The following is a 17,370-nucleotide window of genomic DNA, read 5'->3' as shown; positions in this document are numbered from 1 at the left end:
AGGGTGGTGTCATCTGCATATCTGAGGTTATTGATATTTCTCCCGGCAATCTTGATTCCAGCTTGTGTTTCTTCCAGTCCAGCGTTTCTCATGATGTACTGGTTCCAAATAGGAAAAGGAGTACATCAAGGCTGTATATTGTCACCCTGTCTTTAATAGGCCTTCAATAAGTACCAGCTCTTGCCTTCCTCCTTCCATGACAAAGTAAGAGCAGAGGTGTTATGGATTCTCATATAATTTCCACCCAGCAGTGCTTTAATTAGGTCTGGGCTGCATGATAAGGTGCAGTGTGTTGGGAGGCAATTCGCTGCCTCTGCCTAATGTCAGAACTACCGTAAGTTAGGACCAGGGATAGACTAATGAGAACAGAGTAGTAGTCATCTAGAACATCACAGATTTCTCAATTGTTTGTTGACAGGTCCACAGGAGTTTTGCCCTCTTAAAACGTTTATGCCTCAGCATAGTATTTATGAAATCTCTTTTTCTCCAGGGATTTTCTTGTAAGAAAATCATGTAAAAGACAGATAATTAGACATGACCAACTGTGGGAGTCAGAAACCACATCAATCTGAAATCACTAGTCCTTTTAGCCAAAGAACAGTAACTTTAAAATATTATTAATACAACAAACAAGAGTAAAAGTATTTGGAGATACAAACATACTTCTCAAACTTTTGTAACTTTTTGTACTTTTGGAAGGGTCATTCAAAACACAAAATATTTAGAAATGAGTACCATTCCATTGTGAGTGAAGAAATCATTGTTTATATACCAAAGTCATTAGGCCCAAGAGAAAGATACAAGAGTCAGAGAAATACACACCATGACTGAAATCTTATATTCAAGGAGTCCTTTTTTTACAGGTTACAGATCAGGCATTTAAACACATTTCACCCAAAAGAAGACACAATCAGAACCTTCTCGCATCCTAGCCAACTGACTGCTCATGTCTCCATATTCATGACTTAAATGCTAATGGAACCTCAAACCAAATGCCCACAAGCTAGCACTGCTCACACATAGACACCAACCACAATGCCTGGCATTCCAGTTTAGGGCTGACAGCCCAGTGTGATGAAGGGAGAAGAGAGGAGAAACTAACAATATGTCAGTGAAAAGTCTTGAGTGACCCCCCATAGACCCAATCCCGCCCACTAGGCACTCTTGCATACTTTAAGCTCTTGTCCTTCCCAGTGAAAACAAAGTACATTTTCTCAGATACAAAAACATTTCACCTTGATGAAAGGAGAATAGTTTGATACTTTTCTCTTTTTGGAAAAGGAATCTCTAAGTCCTTCAGTGTTACCATAGGCAACTGAGACTTCAAATTCAAACCATATACGAATGTATGCATGCACACATACAGAGACAGACATAACAAGAGTGGAAATAAATTATGCAGACTTAAATTATCATTTTTTTTTCAAAATATCTTGATGGTAAGATAATTAAAGAGAAGAATTAGTTTGGTAAAAATAGTATTAGTGTACTTGGAGCTAAGTGAAACAACACAGATATGATGCAGAGAAGGATTGAATCAGAAAAGCAACACTGCTTCTTAGCACTCACCTGTACAAGAGAAGTCATCCACACGAATGTACCCTGGGACACAGTCACAGCGATATAATCCGGGCAGGTTGACACATACAGTGTTGGCATGACAGTAATGCATCTTAGCTGCACACTCATCAATATCTGAAGAAGAAGAAAAAAAAAAGAAACAATAACACAGTTAGATGAATGACTGAACTAGAATGTGATCATCTGACAATGAAATTAGAAAAGATGAATGCCCATGGAAGGCAAGAGAAAAAGCAAGATGCATTAGCACAAAAGCTTAAGCGCAAATTTCAGCTGGTGTAGCAGATTCCGTCTAAAGTCGAAAATCTTTCTAGAAAGATGCATGGTGGGACACAACAGTGAAGAACTCAAGAAGCTTGAAGACTGAATCTATTATTACTCTTTCACCAAAAAGGATGCTTCAATGTCCCAAATCAAGGAGTTCTGTGTCCAGGCATTGACACCAATGAATATTCATTAGTTGTCCACTGTACACAGTGTGGCTTTCATCAGAGAGATCAAGAGAATTCAGCCTCTCTCTGCTTGTTTTTCTTACTAATACTTGCTTTAATCCATCTGGTACAAAATGATTGTGGAGCCACTTTCTCCCATGTTGTACTATGAATATAGACAGCAACTGCTGTCTAATGAAAATGAATGTCTTTCATCGCTTGACCTGGAGATACATCCCATGTCACAGAATAATGGAATGATTCAACAAAAAAGATCTTTTTCTCTTTGGAATGGAGATCAGAGCATCACCTTCTGTCTCATAAAAAGTTCATGATAAGAATTAAGATAACCTACAACCATAAGCATAGAGTTTAGTCTTTTCTAGAGTTTATGTTTTAAAAAATGGGTTTACATTTATTTTACTCAGACTGCTAATGTGTGACGGCCTGGGAGAGGGAAGAATAAAAACATTGTGGGAATCCAAAATAGCCAATACGAGCTCTAGCTCCAGTCTGGTTAACTACTAGCAGGTGACCCTCATCATCCAGATTACTTCTGAACCTACTGCTCTATATCTTTCAATGTGCCATCTAATTTACCCACATACAATTCCGTGAGTGAAGTACAGCACTACCATCATTCTAAAGTCTAGACTGAGGCTTAGAGAAGTTAAATGTTTGGCACTAAGTCATCCTGTAAGAACACACTATATCCACAATTTGAAATCAAACGTCTGACTCTTATGTACTATGATTTACCTCATGAAAGCACTCCGAAAATGATCACTAGTCAAATGTAGCATTACGACTTAGATAATCACTGAAATCCTAGTAATCTTCATGCACAGAAACTGCATTTCTGTGCACTGAAAACTCATTTATTTACTTTAAAAATAAATGTAGATGGATTTATTTCCTAAATAAAACACCCCAAAATAATATCAGATTCTTTTCAGTACTAAAGATCTGTTATCCTATACTTGAAAGTTAACTGAGGCTCTGAAAGAAGACATAGTCAGCAAGACTTCCATAAATTTAAGAAACAAACATCAAAACTTAGTGAAAGAATTCAGGCAATCAATAATTCTACGTGCACAGTATCATGAGCTTTCAAAACAAATAGCCAACAGGAATATAAAAATTGTATAATATATGAGTACATCAAGCTTGGGTGTGGAAGGGACTCTCCCAAAAATTTGGGATAGGATAGTAACTGCATGAAATCATTAGAGGTGCTTCAGATCTTTCTGGCACTCAAGGCAATAGAATTCTTAAATAAGTCGGTTCCTTACATCATTAAAGCATTTTGCTTTACAGAAGAATGAATATCATAAAAGTCAAGAGGAAAAGTGTTTCAAGAAAGGAATAATGGTTAGGTTTGTCACCTGATGCTGAAAAAGTTGAATAAGATAGAGACAGAATTAACGTTTTGATTTGGCAAGAAGTTCATTGTTGCCCTTGAGCTGTTAAGAGAAGTTTGGGGAAAGTGGAGTCAATTAAAGAAAGAAGGAAAGATGAAGGAGACAGAAAAACAAGGGAAACTTTTTGAGATATTTTGCCATCAAGAGAAGAAAAACTGTAGTAGCTCTAGGGAGACTCCATATTTAAAGACAGTCTTATTTAAAGACCGTTCTGGAAAAGATCACAGAATGTTTACACACAGTTGGACACGATTCAACACTAGTGAAGAAAACTGACATTATAGAAGAGACAGCAGGGATTTCCCTGATGGTCCACTGGTTAAGACTTTGTCTTCCAATGCAGGGGGTGTAGGTTCAATCCCTGGTCAGGGAGGTAAGACCCCACATGCCTCAGAGCCAAAAAAATCAAAACATAAACAGACATAATATTGCAACAGACTCATTAAAAACAAAAAGAATGAGAGCAGATTTCTGCAGGAGTAAAGTCTTGGAGGAGACAAGAGGAGTTGAGTTCCAGTCCACAGATGGAGCAAGTCATTTTTACAACAAAAATGAAACTAACAGATAAGGGAAGAAAGTTGGTATATTTGGTGGTGGAAAGAAGAAGTAATGTTCCTTTGCTTGTTTTTTAATTTTCTCAGTGAAATGAGAGAGTAACATCTGAGAATTAGGAGAAGAAGGTGGTACTAGATGTTTAAAGAGGGGGGGAAAGGTACGAAGTCATCATTTGGGGAAAGTGAAGTCGCTCCGTTGTGTCAGACTCTGTGACCCCATGGACAGTAGCCTACCAGCCTCCTTCGTCCATGAGATTTTCCAGGCAAGAATACTGGAGTGGGTTGCCATTTCCTTCTCCAGGAGATCTTCCCGACCCAGGGATTGAACCCAGGTCTCCCGCATTGTAGGCAGACACTTTACCATCTGAGCCACCAGGGAAGTGGAAAGAAGGAAACCATTTACTAGAGAGTATAGTAGGTGGCTACAGAGGCACATGTGACCTGTGACCATAAATGCTAAGTGAGAGCAGTCAGTGTGGCCATGTGCTTCACTCCAGATGCACCCAGATACCTGGGGAAGGGGCAGGGTAGTGGGAAAGAGGTGTACCCAAAGATGAGTTTTTGAACAAACAGGATAGATTAAAATGAGAAACAAGGGAACTGATGTTGCAAGAAAAGAGCTGATGATCCTGAGATGCCAAGGAATCGCAGTTATTAAGGAAAGAAGTGAGGACAAGAGGGAATTGAAATGCACTGCCCAGCTCAAAGCTAAAGAACTTGTTCCCCCAGCCGCTGGAAGTACTGCCTGCTACAAATTTTCAACTGTTAGCTTTTGAGGAAAACTGTCCTTGACTTATGTGAGCTGCCTCACCCTTAGTCACACCCCCACCCTGAGGACAACCTTCACTGAAGGATGGTTCTCCTTAACAGTAACTTAAGATAATTGTGAAAGATTATACCAGGTTCAGAGCACTCAATGAGATTCAGCTAACCCCTCCCTCTGCGCAATTCTGTATCTTTCCCTTCCTCCATAGGCATTGCATCCCTATTAAGCTTCCTGCATGTCAGTCTCCATCTCAGAGTTTGCTTCCCAGGGAACCCTAACTTCAGCAGGACTCCTGAGGGAGGCAGAAATGATTCCAGTGTGAGTACTACAGTGTGTGAGCTGGAAAGGCAGAAGATGGAGTTATAGAGTGATGTGCTTGACACTAAGATGTCAAAGGTGATTTAGTTGTTGCTGATTACAGGATCTTTTATTTGACCATGTGAGAGTGGAAGAATAGATCATTGTAAGTGAGGGGTTGAGAGACCAAGAAAAGCCAGATATAAGAGGGGGCTGGTCTGCATTAGCACATCTCATCCAGTATATTACCAGATTTCCTCCTGCTGAGCAAATAATTCAACTGTACTTTCCCATCCTCTTCCAAGCATGAATCTGAGAAGCCTACCACCTTGAGGTAGAAAGATTAAGGGCCAGCATCAGATTTATCACATTTCCTTCTTCCTGTCTTGGAAATTATAGAAGCACAGAAATGGAAGCTCTTTCAGCCTGCGTCCCTGAGGAGCAGGTCACCAGATTAGCGTGATGGACATGTTGCATGACCTAGAAATATGCTTTTGTTAATTTAAGCCATTGAGTCTACCCTGACCAGTACAGAGAATGACCATGAGAAGCACTGCAATGGAGATCATTAAATTTGATCTTGAAAGATGAACAGAAATTCAGCTTTGAGAATGGAAATGAGGAAACAGAAGGAAAACTGCAGAGCCTAAACTTTTTGTCTTTACAGAGTTATAAAGAGAGAGGACCATTTAGTCTGAACATTCAAAGAACACTAATTAGCCCTCTACTATGCTTTTAAATGCAGAGTGATGAATAAAACACCATCACAGACCTCACAGCCTGGCAAGACGCTGAGCGGAACTTACATGTTCTACCAATAATGTGAGATCATTTAACGGGGATTTGACCTAGTCCGAGAAGTTGAATGATGGACTCTCTATAGAAGTGCCTGTTCATTCAAGACCTGAAATAGCAATGAAACAGGTGAAGGGGAGAAAAATAACATACCAGATAGGGAAGAATGAAAAGAATTCAGAGAAGGGAACTTTGCCTATTTGAAGACAAACTGGAAAGATGAGCTTGGGCCACCTCTGCTGGGTTCTGGAGACCACATAAAGGAGCCTGGGCTTAAATCATGGCGGTGACAAAGTCCAATTTCTGTATTTAAACTATAGCTCAGCTGCAGTGAAGAGAATAGATTGGAGCAGGGCAAGCTGAAGGCTAAATCACACTGGTATTTTACTCACAGAGATGCAGCTACAGTGATCTCATTCTATACTGCTAGGATGCCTAGCCATTTTTTAAGATGAGGAACTAGTCAGGACTTGCCTTAGAGGCAATGCAGTCTTCAGCCTATGGGCCACAGCTGCCAATCAGGCCACCGATGAGAATAAACGTTTCTCTGTTATGGACCCTTGTCGGCTCCTCCCACAGAGAAACTCCTAGCTCATTTCCCTCAGGCCATTGCATAACTATTGAGAGGCAGCAGCCTCACCTGGATTTGAAGGAGTTATTCAGCCATAAAGAGTTTATTTTGACGCTAACAACCAAGCTACCACCTTGTTTCACAGGATGCCAAGCCCTGAACAGAAATATTTTCAAAAACCAGAAAGAGGATGTTAGGAAATCCCAGGGAGAATTTCCCACATAGGTTTATCCAACCCTTGCTCTATGTGAGCCACTCCCACACCACAGCCCTGCTGCTCTGCTGATGTGGCACTGAGTTCGTTTCATTTTCAATTCATACCACTGGTAATTCCAGCCTTGGCATATCTCGATTTCCTGGTGAAAGTGAAAGTGTTCACTGATCAGTCATGTCCGACTCTTTGTGACCCCATGGACTGTAGCCTGCCAGGCTCCTCTGTCCATAGAATTCTCCAAGCAAGACTATTAGAGTGGGTAGCCATTCCCTTCTCCAGGAGATCTTCCTGACCCAGAGACTGAACCCAAGGAAGGCCACAAAAAGAATAAAATAAGGCAGAAAATTTGACAAATGTACCAGAAAATTAAACTGTCACTACTTTGTCTTTGTTGCTTATCTTCTATCATACAAACATCAGATATAAAAATCATTTCCTGGTAAAAACAGTAGGGAGACAAAGAAAGTAAAATGTTTAGAGGCATGGGTTGGGTCCCTTGAGACAAGAGGATGGAAGAAAGAAAAGAATTGACAACTCCCCTGGTTTCAGGATGGGGACAAGGGACAAGGAGAAACACATCTGCCTAAGAAAGACTGCCTCTCCAAACTCAGGGAAAGGCACAACCCTGCAGACAGTTTCAAGAGAACTCAAGAGTGCTCCACAAGCAAATCTGATTATACAGAGAATCAAAACACAATCAACGTCTTTAGAGAGCTGGGATATCTTGAGAAAATCCTGAGAATGAGCAAACAACTGAGATTTTTCAAAATGAGCCTAGGCCAAATGCTTTTTGTTCACAGACAAAAGATCCTAAAAGGTTATAAAATTACCAAATCAAGGAAAATAAACAAACAGAACTCCCCAATTAAAGAACGAACTGATACTCAGAGAGAGAAACTGAGTGAGCCCAAAGCAATGAGGGTTTTAAATATAAGCCTGAAAAGAAATCTGACCACAGCTCAGGTGGTGATGGAGTTTTGCCTAAAGCAGGTCCCTCTCACAAGCAATGGTCCTTCCCAGTCTGATATTTACCCAGAGCCAGGAGGCAAGACAGAGAAGGTAATGGCAACCCACTCCAGTACTCTTGCCTGGAAAATCCCATGGGCGGAGGAGCCAGGTAGGCTGCAGCGCGAAGAGTTGGACATGACTGAGCGACTTCACTTTCACTTTTCACTTTCATGCATTGGAGAGGGAAATGGCAACCCACTCCAGTGTTCTTGCCTGGAGAATCCCAGTGACGGGGGAGCCTGGTGGGCTGCCATCTACGGGGTCGCACAGAGTTGGACACGACTGAAGCGACTTAGCAGCAGTAGCAGCAGCAGGAGGCAAGAAGAAGCTATGTCTGAGACTGAACCTCAAAGCAGAAGTTGAACACACTCAAGGCCAGGCTCAACCTAATGGTCTAGATCAGTCTAGCAAGATTTTCTAAGAACCACAGCTAAGTTAGCTACTGGAAGGTTGAATGGATCAAAATTTTAAAAATACATCATTAGGCACAGGATGATATGAAAATGAAAGACAGGCTAATAGTCCCTAACCTCATAAGGTAAACCTATGAACAGCCCCTGACACCTGGTTAATATTCAAAATCTGTCATTTCCATATATCAGAAACTATGTTAGGCACTCCACAGGTAGCACTGCATCACCCCATTTATTCCATTTGACTCTTCCTATAGGAGATAGATATCTGTATGTCATGATAAGGAAACTGAGGCTCAGAGATTTTGAGATCACTTGTACAAAGCATAAAATTCGTAAGTGTAAAACCCTGGGTTTGAATCCACAGTCTCACTTCACATGTGGCATTGTTCTCCCTGATCCAGTTCTAGCTCTCTGTAAATTTTTGAGCCTATAACTGTGTTCGACATGCCTGGTGCTGCCATGAAATGTATGGAAACAGGCGGATCTCCAAATTGAATGTCATTGTGCATCATGTTCATGGCATTTGTTCTGTTTGATGCTCTCTGTTAAAATAGTAAAGGTGTACTCTGCATGACTATTCCTGTGGGTCTTTTAAATTAAACCCTAACTCTTTCAAACTTTAGACTCCAGTAACCCAGGACCCCAAAACAGGTGGTAGAATTCTGCTCTGAGCTGGAACCCTTGATACAACCTTAACTCAGGATGCTTAAGACTGCTGAAGGCCCCCTCTAGGATTAGAAATAGTGACATAGGGGCCTGGATCTTCTATTAAATATTGTATGTCTCGAAACCCCACTGTGGTATATAGCAGTTCCAGTATAATGGGGCTCAAATTGTGATTTATTCTTCGAGATTGCTTGTCACCTTTGAAATATTAGCACTCATTTTCTGAGGTAATAAAAGTACCTGATTTATGTCCCTCCCCAGGAAAGTGAAGCAGTTTGTTTTTGTTTTAAAAAGGTATACTTATGGACTTTAAAATGAAATTTGATGTGACATAATGCCTCTTCACAAATCACCAGCCTCCATCTGTACAAGACTGCTCAGAACAAACAGAGCTGAATTTGGCATCATTATCATCATTAAATTAGAGCGTCAGGCTTGGGTAGCAAAGATAGAAGCAAATGCAAAGAATTTTCTAAATAAAACAGTGTGATCTACTCAGATTTGCTGCCTAAGAATAGAAAAAGGCAACCCAGAGAGGGTTAGATGCAGTGGGTTGGGCAAGGGGGTCCACTCCCTATGAGCATTTAAAAATGAAACAGAGTGAAGAAAGAAAATCAATATTTATTGAGACTGGGTGAGTCTCATTTCATTATCCCCAGCCATCCAATGGCTTGGCATCAGAAATGACAGGGAGAGCACCTATGACATCATCCCGGGTCTCTGTGACTCCAGGAGCAAACTTGCTCCACTCTGTTGAACCACAGGCACTAAATTGGCAGCCAAGAGTCAAGCCCTCTTCTTGCTCTTTCTATTAGTTAATTCTAGCACTGGGCACTTCTCTAGACATCAGTGTTTCCACTTATGAAGTGACCAGTTGGACCAGAGAGCATCTAAAGACTTCCCCGATTCTAAAGTTATTGATACATTCAGGTGTTTCTGTCCTCACAATGCATCATAAACCCCGTCTCCAAAACATTTTATTTTGGGCCACCCCTTTCCCTCCTGTTTCAATGAGCTTGAAAATGTTCCAGATGCCTTTTCCAAGAGACAAGTCCTGGAAAATACTAGTAAGATGACCTGAACCTTCACACGGCCCCTTGGTGCCTGTGTCAACTGAGTTGGCATGTCCCCAGAAAATGAAGAACAGCCATATCTAGTTACAGATATTCCAACAAAAGCACAGCTCTGGAAAAGCCCTCCGGGAACTAGTAAGACTACTTGCAGAGCAATTCTACCAGACTTTAATCTCCTGACTTTTCAGAAATCATGAGTTATGAAAACATGGTAGCACTGGCATTGATATGAGATCTATCAATATGCTCCCATCTGTGTCATACTGAATATTTTTTTCAAATGAGGGCCTACATGATCTCTGATTTGAACTTATAAAACTCCAGTGAAGCAGACAAGATATGAATTATTATGACCTTTTTCAGATGAGAAAATAAAGTCCTTGAAAAGAATTCTGACTTGCCCAAGGGTACACAGATAATCACTGAGCTGGTAACAGAATCAAGGCCTTCTAACTCTGGAATTAGTGTTTTATCCAGTGTTCCATGTAATTCTCTATAATTATTGTTTTCTTCCTAAAGCAAGAGTAGAGAAATGCCTGTAGAATATAGAAATATGAACCAAATGAAGAAGAAGCCAGGTAGAAGATATACGTAAAATGTAAAATATGTACATTATGTACACATGTAAAATATATGTAATATGTAAAATATGTCCCATCCAAAAAAAAAAGGTATATATTATATATCTTAAAATATTAATTAATCCTCTTCTTTCTCTCTCTCTCTCTCCTATCCCTGTCTCTATCAATCTCTTTCATTTGCCTACTTTCAAGAACAAAGAAATGGTTCTCTCTTACAAGGTAAAAAACACAGCACAAGACCAGTGTTACATGAAAAATGAGACTAAACCTCAATGGCAGAAAGACAATAGAAAGAATGTGAACTGTTATCTTCACTTTACAGAGGAGAAATAAGGGCCACAGGAATGGACAGTCAATTGTCTCAGGTCATATACCAATGGTACCTGGACTGCCAGGATGTGAATTCAGGCAGCATGGCTCCAAAGTCTACTCATCGCTCTATAGTATCTCCTCCAGTGACTGTGGGCTAGATCTCTGATATTTCTAGAGAACTTACATTGTTGTTGTTATTCAGTTGCTAAGTCATATTCATGGGTTGCAAAGAGTCGGACACGACTGAGCGACTGAACTGACTGTATGACTGAAGTCACGTTCAACTCTTTGCAACCCCATGGACTGTACCATGCCTGGCTTCCCTGTCCTTCAGTATTTCCCAGCGTCTTCTCAAGCATTAATTTAACTTTTTAAAATAATGGCTCCATTTTTTTTTTTCAAATATTTTGAAGCAAGCAAAACACATCTGCCTATCAGATTCAACCCACAAATGCCTGTGTCTTGAAGTACATGATCACAAGTAGCTTGTGGGGGAGGTGGGGACATGACAGAGAGATGGGGGAGGAGGAGGAGAGAGAGAGAGAGGAGGTGAATGGAAGGAAGAATGGAAGGGGACAAGGAAGGAGAAAGGAGGACTAGGGAGGGGAAGTAAAGAGAATGTAGGAAGGCAAAGAAAAGAGGAAGTGAGAGGAGGGGAGGGAGGAGAAGGGAACGGAGGGGAGGGCAAGGGAAGTGAACAATAAGACAGTCTCAGGAGGTATCTAGATAACTTCTCTGAACTTAATTGTGTTCCCTGCACAAATTACTCATATGTTCATATACCAACCTCCACTGTGACAGCATTTGGAGATGGAGCCCTTGCAGAGAAAGTATGTTTAGATGAGGTCATGAAAGTGGTGCCCTCCTGATGAGATTAGTATCCCTTTAAGAAAAGATATGAAAAAGCAGGGATGGCATCACCAACTCAACAGACATGAACTTGGGTAAACTCCAGGAGATGGTGAGGGACAGGGAAGCCTGGCATGCAGCAGTCCATGGGGTCACAGAGAGTTGTACACGACTTGGCGACTGAACAACAACATGAAAAAGCATGCCCTCCTGCTCCAGCAGATGATGCCACAGGGAGAAGGCAGCCATCCCCAAGTCAGAAAGAGCCCTCGGCAGAACCCAACCCTGATCTCAGACTTCCAGCCTCCGGAACTGTGAATAAATTTCCATTGTTTAAGCCATCCAGTCAATGACATTTTGTTATGACAGCCCCCATGGACTGATAATTTAATAACCCTTTAAATATCTCTGTTGCCTGGTGAGATGAATTTTTACATCATCTTCTAAGATATGTGTCAAACAAACATGCTTCCTGCCAGATCAAATATTTGCATGTTAAAAATTCAAATACCCTTTTGGTCATCCCATGCACGGTAATGAACTCTTCTCATACAAGGTTAAATACATCATAAGCTAGAAGTTAGATCGTTGCATTTTCTGACATTTTAAAGGTGTTTTCCATATATACCTATGTCAGATATTTGCAAATTCATGCTAAGATGTTTTTTTCCCCTGCTGGGTTCAATTTCAGAATTAAATACTGTCATAAAGTAACACATCTCTTTGTGCCACGGGGAATCACAGCATACCAATTTTTAGCTGACATCAGAAAAACACTGTAAGATACCACTCCATGACTTTTTTCCCCAGCCTGCTATTTCTGACCTTCAAGAGGGTCTATAAAGTGATGCTGAGCATCTACAAGGAAAGAAGCACCCTGAAAGAAAGGTGATGAATTCAGTTTCAGCTGTAGGCTGTGCCCCGACTACCTGAATCTATCCATTTCTGAACCCTACACTTCAGCCAACGGTACCAACAAAACCAGGGAGTGCTTCCAAAAAGGTCTGAGGTGTCCTCAAGAGTTGTAAGCCAGCTATGGAAGCTATGAAGATCTTGTGCCTTCCCCACCATTGCTGTTGCTGTTGCTGCTGCTGCTGCTAAGTCGCTTCAGTCATGTCTGACTCTGTGTGACCCCATAGACAGAAGCCCACCAGGCTCCCCTGTCCCTGGGATTCTCCAGGCAAGAACACTGGAGTGGGTTGCCATTTCCTTCTCCAATGCATGAAAGTGAAAAGTGAAAGTCAAGTCGCTCAGTCGTGTCTGACTCTTGGTGACCCCATGGACTGCAGCCTACTCTGCTCCCTACCACTGGGAAAGGAAATTCCAGAGCTACTAAGAGACTGCTAGATTCCAGAGGCAGTCAAGATCCCAAAGCTCAGTGGGATGCAGTCCTTGTCTTCTGGCTTTTATGCTAAGTGAAAATAGCCAGACCACACAGAACCAGTCCCAATCCAGTGGAGAGGCAGTCACCTGAACATGACTTACTCAAAGAAGAAGTGGCTAATTCCATCAAAAACGACCGAGGAAGAATTCACCAAAAATATATCTGTGATGAATCTTGAGAAGGCAAGAAGATGCCTTCATAAGTGCTGATGGCCTTCCCTTATCACTTTGATTTAACTGGGTGGCAATTCTTTTTCCCTCAGCTTTATGAGGACATAATTGATATATAACATTGTTTAAGGTATACAATGTGTAAATTTGATACACTTATCATTGCAAAATGATCACCACCACTGCCTTGGCTGACACCTCCTTTAGGCCACATAATTATCATTTTTTTGTGGACACAAGATTTAAAATCTATTTTCTTAGCAATTTCCAAATACATACTATTGTTAACTATAGTCACCATGCTGCACATTAGATCCCAAGAATTTATTCATCTTATAACTAAGAACTTAGTACTATTTATCGAAAGATGAATGAATAAAGATGTGAGTGTTCACACACACACACACACACACACACTCACACAGAGGAATATTGTTTAGCCATAGGCAGGAATTCCTACCATTTGTGACCACATGGATGAACTGTGGGAGTATTATGCTGAGTAAAATAAGTGCTTCTGTCTCAGACAGAGAGACAAATACCACATGTTACCACTTATATGTGGGATCTAAAAAAGCCAACCTCATAGAAATTGATAGAGTGGTGATTACCAGGGATGGCTGAAAATTGGGGGAAATGGAGATATTCTGGGCAACTGTTCTCTGCTTTACAAAGATAAAGGAAAGTCAGGTAAGAGTGAATGAAATGGAAGAGTGCAACACCACTAACAAAGCATCCTTTAGCTGCAACTAATCTCTCAATTACTGGCAGCATTTATTGATCATTACTCTGTGCCAAACATAGTTACCAAGCACTAGACATGTATAATCCATTTCATCCTCACAAATACCATACAGATAGGTATATATTAATATTTTTTATTTTACAAAGACACACAAGGTTATTAGACAGCTAGAAGATGACCTCAGAGAATTTGAACCCCTGGTATCTATTCTACCGCTCTACAGGGTAACCTTAGCTTTCCCTTTCTCATCAAGATTATTCACTGTCCATGATTAATTAAATAGCAACTCCCTATAGTCACAATTGGTCAAATTGTTCATTCACTGCTTTTCCCATGCAGTCAAAATAAAGTGCAAAGGTTTTAGTCATTTAAAGATAAATGATTTGGTGCCCGAGGTTCAGATCTGATTCACTAGAGCATCAAGTTAACTAGTGATTAATTACCAGGCTCTGAATTCCACAAACAAACCAGAGACTGTGGATCTATGAGCAGGTCATTAATGCACACATTAATGAACATTTATGGAACTGGGGTTCCATAAAACCAGCTCCTTATAATGAACCAGCATCTGTGTAATGAATGAAAATCAGCTGAATGTCCTCAGGAAGAACAGCTTCTTTTCTGTGGACTTTCCCTCCTCGGAAGAGATTCCTTCAACGAAACAATAATTTTGAAATGAAACCAACATTATTCACCACTCCAAATTTTTATACATCAGACTGAATCCATTTTCTCTATATGAAACATGAACTAGGAAACCCAAAATGATAAAGTGTTTAAACTGGTTCTTAAAATCACCAAGTCCAGAACCCTATGAATTGTGATTGCTGAAAAACTACAAAAATAAACAGATGAGGAGAAAAGAGGGAAAAAACCCACAAAATAATGACTCATAATCCACTTTCTTCTGATAACACAATCCAGATGTACAATGAAAACACCATTCAAAAGAAAGGAAATGGAAGAGAATCAGATTTCCATACAGTGCACTGGTCTTGAACTATTTTTACTTTTTTAATTTTAAAAAAATTTATTTATTTTTAACAAGAGGATAATTGTTTTACATTATGTTAATTTCTACCATTTGAACTATTTTTAAATGGAAAAACCTTTAAAAAGTAATAACAGCTAACATTTTGAAAAAAACTAAGATTATGGCATCCGGTTCCATCATTTCATGGCAAATAGATGGAGAAACAATGGAAACAATGACAGATTTTATTTTCGTGGACTCCAAAATCACTGCAGATGGTGATTTCAACCATGAAATTAAAAGACACTTGTTTCTTGGAAGAAAAGTTATGACCAACCTAGACAGAATATTCACAAGCAGAGACATTACTTTGCCAACAAAGGTCCATCTAGTCAAACCTATGGTTTTTCCAGTGGTCATGTATGGATGTGAGAGTTTAGACCATAAAGAAAACTGAGCAGCAAAGAACTAATGGTTTTGAACTGTAGTTTTGGAGAAGATTCTTGAGAGTCCCTTGGACTGCAAGGAGATCCAGCCAGTCCATCCTAAAGGAAATCAGTCTGAATATTCATTGGAAGGACTGATGATGAAGCCAAAGCTCCAATCCTTTGGCCACCTAATGTGAAGAACTGACTCATTTGAAAAGACCCTGATGCTGGGAAAAACTGAGGGTAGGAGGATAAGGGGATGACAGATGATGAGATGGTTGGACGGCATGACCGACTCTATGGACACAAGTTTGAGCAAGCTCTGGGAGTTGAGGATGGACAGGGAGGCCTGACGTGCTGCAGTCCATGGTGTTGCAAAGAGTCAGACACGACTGAGCAATTGAACTAACCTGAACAATTTCTAAGTAGCAGGCACAGGCCTATGTTTATTAACTCATTGAATTCTTATAATAACCCTTTGAAGCAGGTTTTTCAGTATTTCCAAGTCAGCAGATGAGGAAACTGAGGGATGGAGGACTGAGCAACTTGCCCAAGGTCAGCCAGCAAGGAGTGGGCAGAGCTGGAACACAAGTCCAGGCAGCCCTGGCTCCCAAGGCAGTACTTTAACCTCCACACCCTCACTCTCAACCAGAGTGATTTCACTTACAAGGGGATGAAAAACTGGCTCTTGGCAGAGTGAAAAAAATCTTAGCTGTTTTAAAAGTTCGTGATTCTCCAAAGGGCCACAGCACAGGAGCAGATATATAGTATATCTCTGGTATTAAATTTTCATGAGAAAATGATAAGGAAAAAATGTCTAAAAGACACCTTAGGGGGCTGACAATAAAAACACAGTGAACACACATTGCCCTATACTGAACTGTCTCCATTCAGGGATAACATCTAACTTAAAAGTTCAATATAAAAAACAGAATTAAACCCTACATCAAATTAAAAAGCTTCTGTACAGCAAAGGAAGCCTTCAACAAAATGAAAAGGCAATCTGCTGCACAGGAGAAAATATTTGCAAATCATAAAACGAATAAGGGCTTAATATGCAAAATATACAATAACTCATACAGTTCAATAAAGTCAAGAAATCTGATTTAAAAAAATAGATCTGAAGAGACATTTTTTCCAAAGAAGATATACAAATGGACAAGAGTTACATGAAAGGTACTCGACATCCCTAATCATCAGGTAAATGTGAATCAAAACCACACCGAGCGATCACCGCATGCGTGTCAGAAGGGATATCTTCCAAAACACAAGAGAAAACCAAGCAAACAAAAACGCGTGGAGAGAAGGAAGCCCTTCCCCGTTATTGATGGGAACGTAGATTGGTGCAGCCACTGTGGAAATCAGTATGAAGGTCCCTTTCAAAATTCAAACTAGAACTACCATATGACTCAGCAATTCCACTTCTGCGTATTTATCCAAAGGAAATAAAAACCACTGTCTCAGAAAGGTATACACATTCCTATGTTTATTGAAGCATTATTTACAACAGCCAAGACATGGAAACGAGTGTTCATCAATAGATACAAGGATAAAGAAAATGTGATACATACAAACACACACAGAGTAATATTATTCAGCTATAAAGAAGAAAGCTTTGCCCTATGTGACAACATGGATGGGGAACTTCAAAGGCATTATGCTAAATAAGTCAGACAGAGAAAGAAAATACCATATGATCTCACTTATATATGGAATCTGAAATAAAAATCCAAACTCATAGAACAGATCTTGCCAGAGGGGAAGGGATGGAAAAAAAGTGGGTAAAGAGGTCAGACTTCTGGTAATAAGACAAATTAAGTCTTGACGAAAAGTGCACAGCACAGTATAGTCAACACCCCTGTATTGCTATAAAGACAAGATTTAAGCAGACTTGCTACAGTAAAGAGGTGGATTAGGCATTGGTTGGGATGAAAAAGAAAAAGAACCATCTACCTTTCAGCAGGGGTGAATAATGCTTCAATGAACTCTGGTGTACAAGTATCTGTTCAAGTATCTGGTTTCAACAACTTTAGGTAGAAATCTAGGAGAGGAACTGTGGGGCCATCTGGTAATTAGAAAAGACCCTGATGCTGGGAAAGACTCAAGGCAGGAGGAGAAGGGGACGACAGAGGATG

General features: G+C 40.3%; 1 protein-coding gene across 29 annotated transcripts in view; it reads right to left on the bottom strand.

Annotated features, from left to right (window-relative positions):
• Positions 1–17,370, bottom strand: part of NELL1 (neural EGFL like 1) — a 1,048,536-nt gene that overhangs the window by 531,306 nt on the left and 499,860 nt on the right. For 28 of the 29 annotated variants that reach the window (XR_015158062.1, XR_015158061.1, XM_086385555.1 and 25 more), the window contains one exon: positions 1,570–1,695. Coding sequence is in view for 27 of the 29 variants with exons in the window: in XM_086385555.1 (XP_086241681.1) it covers positions 1,570–1,695 (126 nt within the window). In the remaining 2 variants the exon portion in view is untranslated. Of the gene's footprint in view, positions 1–12; positions 99–1,569; positions 1,696–17,370 lie in introns of those variants that run through there. The other variant, XM_086385576.1, reaches the window with a different exon arrangement.

The sequence above is a fragment of the Bos grunniens genome, chromosome 29 (genome assembly GCF_055505025.1).
Source record: "Bos grunniens cultivar Pamir isolate PY7600 chromosome 29, Bosgru_T2T1.0, whole genome shotgun sequence".
In the NCBI taxonomy this organism is placed as follows: Eukaryota; Metazoa; Chordata; class Mammalia; order Artiodactyla; family Bovidae; genus Bos; species Bos grunniens.
The sequence above is the reverse complement of the archived record's forward strand: the minus strand, read 5'-3'. Positions and strand labels throughout refer to the sequence as shown.